This window comes from Limulus polyphemus, unplaced genomic scaffold (assembly GCF_000517525.1).
Source record: "Limulus polyphemus unplaced genomic scaffold, Limulus_polyphemus-2.1.2 Scaffold8490, whole genome shotgun sequence".
NCBI lineage: Eukaryota > Metazoa > Arthropoda > Merostomata > Xiphosura > Limulidae > Limulus > Limulus polyphemus.
In genome coordinates this window covers 30118-34773 of record NW_013674100.1, presented here as the reverse complement: position 1 = coordinate 34773, position 4656 = coordinate 30118, and the positions used below count along the sequence as shown (strand labels likewise).

Below are 4656 nucleotides of genomic sequence, written 5' to 3'. Positions count from 1 at the left end.
ATCATCTTTGTAACAATGTAGCAAGACTGTATGAACTAACTATATTAAATGTGTAGTAATGTCATCTTTGTAACAATGTAGCAAGACTGTATGAACTAACTATATTAAATATGTAGTAATGTCATCTTTGTAACATTGTAGCCAGACTGTATATACTGTTACATCTATAGTAGTACCATGTTTGTAACAATGTAGCCAGACTATATAAAGTGTTACATCTATAGTGGTACCATCTTTGTAACAATGTTACCAGACTGTATGTACTGTTACATCTATAGTAGTACCATATTTGTAACAATGTAGCCAGCTTGTATAAACTGTTACATTTGTAGTAGTACCATATTTGTAACAATGTAGCCAGCTTGTATAAACTGTTACATCTATAATAGTACCATCTTTGTAACAATGTGGCCAGACTGTAAAAATATATATATATTGAAGAAGTTCTTAGAACAAATATTGAACAAAATTTAGATGAATTAAATTTTGTTAGTTTTGCTTTTAATCTCTATGTAACTACTTTACATCAGTGGTAAACGCTGTAGTATTTAACTCGAAGGTGAATGATTTTGTAAAATATAATTAAGTTGAAGCAATATAAAAGTAGATGCATAAAAGTTTACATCTCTTTAGTCAAACTCCTCTCTCTCTGTAAAATATTTAAAATTAGTCAAGATTACCGAGTATAAGTAATGTGTTCGTTAACCCTCACGTTAAGTAGGATCTGTATGGCTTTTGTTAATTGTCTCTTATCAATGTTCTCTCCAGGTGAAATACTACCCCTTTATGCTTTGAATATAATCTAAACTTTAGAACCACCATATCGTTTAAAACCGGTCATGTTCTCACAGATTGTTAAGTTAGATCTTATTCCCAGAACAATCCGTATATTCAGTAAACCAATGCAATTGTTTCTGACGTTTTTAAAGTACTTGCCAAATTGACTTTTGTAATTTATTTGAATAAATAAACATTTTCCACAAAAGTTTTAATTATTTTTACTAAAAACAAGACAAAACAATACTGCTCCCCAATGGCACAGCGAGATGTCTGCGGACTTAGAACGCTTGAAACTGTGCTTAACGTCAAACAAACTAAAAAATACTTGAGAAATCAGGTGAGAGATTCAAGTATAAACTTTGACAGAAATAATGAGTCATTAGGTAACACAGGCTTATTTTCTGACTAACGAGTTGTTCAGAAGCAAGCTAATTTTCTGACCAACGAGTTCTTGAGCAACACAGGCTAATTTTCTGACCAGCAATTCATTCGAAAACACAGGTCAATTTTCTGACCAACGAGTTCTTGAGCAACACAGACTAATTTTCTGACCAACGAGTCGTTGGGCAACAAAGGCTAATCTTCTGACCAGCAATTAGTTGATCAATAAAGGCTATTTTTCTGATCAATGAATCGTTGGGCAACACAGACTAATTCTCAGACTAGCAATTAGCTGAGCATCAATAATAAATTGCATAGTGTTTCGAAACTACTGAATGATCAGTGACGTTTATATTAACCCACTTCTTATTGGGATTCGTATGGAATATTTACAGAATGGTTTAAAAATTGGCAAGTCAAAATTTTGTTACGAACAACTGAAACAATTTAATTTGTGTCCAATATTGAGTCGGGTTAACATTTCGTCACTATTCGTTAGATATCGTACGAGGTGGTTTAACCTCTAATATCAGCCTTCTGACAGTTTGGTCTTTCTACTGTGAAATTTTGTTAAAGACAATAACAGTAGAAAACGACCCAGAAAGTTATTCTAAGACTGTGATATGATAATGAAAATGACACTAAAAAAAACCTTAATAAGCACTCTTAGGATATTGTTCACAAATCAATTGTTCTTGACATAGATAACAATAGTTTAAAACGTATCCGAGATTTGGAGTAGTATTAGTTTTGTATTACGTATAGTATACTTTCAGATTCCGTATTTTAAATCATCTAAATTTACTAATTTCTTATCATATATTATTTAAAATAAAATACTTATTTGTTTATAATAAAAAAAATACCATAAAAATTTTCACATCACGAAACCAAGACCACATTTATGGTAAATATTGAGTCAGTTTACAGGTTAGTTAAGAAAAACAACCCAACTTCTCCAGCTAAAGGAAAGAAGAATTAGATTTGTGAAGATAAATAAGTGTTCCAGATTCTCCTGTTTTCTAACAAACCACTAAACGAAATGACTGCAGCTTATTCGATTACTTGTTAGGACTAATTAAAATATGTTTTAGTCATGAATTATACAATCTTCCTTTCATTGAACAACGAGTCGAGTCGTTGGGCAACAGAAGATAATTTTCTGACCAATGAGTCACTAGGTAACACAGGCTAATTTTCTGACCTTTTCATAGCTTTCAAAGCTACTGTTTAACTCCTTTGTTAAGGTCAAAGTTGAATATGTATGGACTTAGTTATGTGACATCCTAACTAGTGCCTTGTTTTTCCTTTTTGCTACAGAATAAAATGTTGTTAAATTTAAGAACTTCCTGACCTCCTGTGTCCTTTTAAGGTAATTCTAATATCAGGGGTCACGCAGGCGTTTGTTGACCAGTTTTTCCTGCCAGAAGACAACGTGAGACTGAAGAGGACTCACGAATGTGTCGAAATTAGTTTGGGAGCCAGTTGATGAAATGTTTGTACATGAGAACAAGATTGTTATAGTGGGTCATGGAATTCTGTTGACAGCGTGAGTATACGTATACACAGTTTTAAGATACCGTCTCGATATGTAGTGCGAAATACGTATGTTTTTTCGAGGAAGAACTGTTAAAATATATTTGAAATTTAGTATTATTTTATTGAATGAAAATAATGATAATTTCTTTCAAGCACGTTATGTTTTTGTTTTCGTTTGTCATAGTTGAACTTTATCAAACTCAAGAAAATTTTCAGTCATCGGTTTTGAAAGTTTCTGTATTTAATGAGTACAATTTTCTGTACAAAAACTTGAAGAAAACACAAATATATGACACTTGAGAGGCAAAATCATGAACCTTGGGTCGACGGGAATGTAGGTTGAAAATCAGTGTAAAGGTGAGGTAGCGGGAGTCTGTGTCCTGACAGCTTTTGTTACTGTTGTTCCTGCCAGGTTGACTAGTCAGGCTCCTTATATGAGAACCAATACCGACAGGTGCTGTACACAGTGTAGTACCAGAGAAATTCAGAGCTGATGCTGATTATTCTCACTGTTTGCTGTTCATCAGTCTGACCAGGAGAGGATATCTAGATATCTAGATCCAGTAACTCACATAGCTTGTTGAACATGCCATTTTGTATCATCATGTCACCATCAAATCATCATATGAAGAAAAGTCCACGACTTTACACAATATCTAGATCCAGTAACTCGTATAGCTTGCCGAAGACGCCATTTTGTATCATCACGTCACCATATGAAGAAATGTCCACGACTTTACACAATATATATGAGAACAAGATCTGGAAAAACGCAACACCTTGTACAATATTTTGGCCACAGAACAACCACTTACAAATGTTTGATTGCTGAAGCATATCTTTCAACCTTCAAAGAACACCGCAGCTAATTGGAATTATGGGGGTTTATTAATACGTTAAAAAAAATTCCACCTTGAAAGTTTTGATCCAAAATAAGATTTTCAGTCCTTTTGTTTTCTTGAATGACCTCACATTTTTTACACCAATACACAAAACTTTATTTTTATTGCTTCTTTTAGTAAATGACATTCAACAGCGCACTCGAACATGAACTTGTATCGTTACTCAAAAGGATTTAATTTTTCCTTATCATAATCTATAACACTAAATTATACTGGGATTAACACGAATTGAGCCTCTGCTAGTAAACGTGTTTTACAGTTAGTAATGCATTGACAACTTCGTACAACTCGTACATAAATTCATTGACGTTTTAGTTCTCCTTACATTTCCTTTTTTGAATTCTCTTGGCTTTTTTTTTGTTGTTGTTGTTGTTTAAAACAGAATAAAGCATAACGGATGGATGAACATTCTGTGAAACTTGAATGGTTGGTTTTATTTGTTGTCATGGTAGCTTCGGGCAACATCTCTTTATTGACCAGTTGTGTCCTTTTTCATTCAGACCTACTCGTGGTTTAGGAGAGCCCTGGTGACCTCAGTAATAGCCAACAATGGGTTAACCTCGTGTTTTCCATAAGTTAACCCTCCATTCTCTAGTCTAACCAAGGGAAGCTGTAAAGAGTGACTTGTCGTCATTAAACTGAATAAGAATGGATTCTCAGTAAAAATCATTAGTAATTACTTCTGTCAGGTTATTAAAATAATCATGGTATTATTCTTAAATAAACAATTAAACTCCATTCCAAATTTTCTGGCCTAACCAAGTATTCGAAAAGTTTGAGATCATAAAGTTTGTAGTAATTTTAATTAAAATCACGTTTCTCAAAGAAATTGATATTTTAGAAACTCAAGAAAAAAAGTCTTACAAACATGAACTTGTGTCAATTAAACATCATCAATTGACTGTATTTATACCGGGAGCCAGTTGATGATAAGTACGTGTATTTTACTTGTGTCAATTAAACATCATCAATTGACTGTATTTATACCGGGAGCCAGTTGATGATAAGTACGTGTATTTTACTTGTGTCAATTAAACATCATCAATTGACTGTA

General features: G+C 33.1%; 1 protein-coding gene across 1 annotated transcript in view; it reads right to left on the bottom strand.

Annotated features, from left to right (window-relative positions):
• Nucleotides 1–3820: 3820 nt before the first annotated feature.
• The window catches only part of LOC106475380, a 25443-nt gene continuing 24607 nt past the window's right edge, over nucleotides 3821–4656 (bottom strand). The window contains exon 7 of the mRNA XM_013936062.2: nucleotides 3821–4212. Within this exon, the coding sequence (XP_013791516.2) occupies nucleotides 4105–4212 (108 nt within the window). The 3' untranslated portion in view covers nucleotides 3821–4104. The remainder of the gene's footprint in view (nucleotides 4213–4656) is intronic.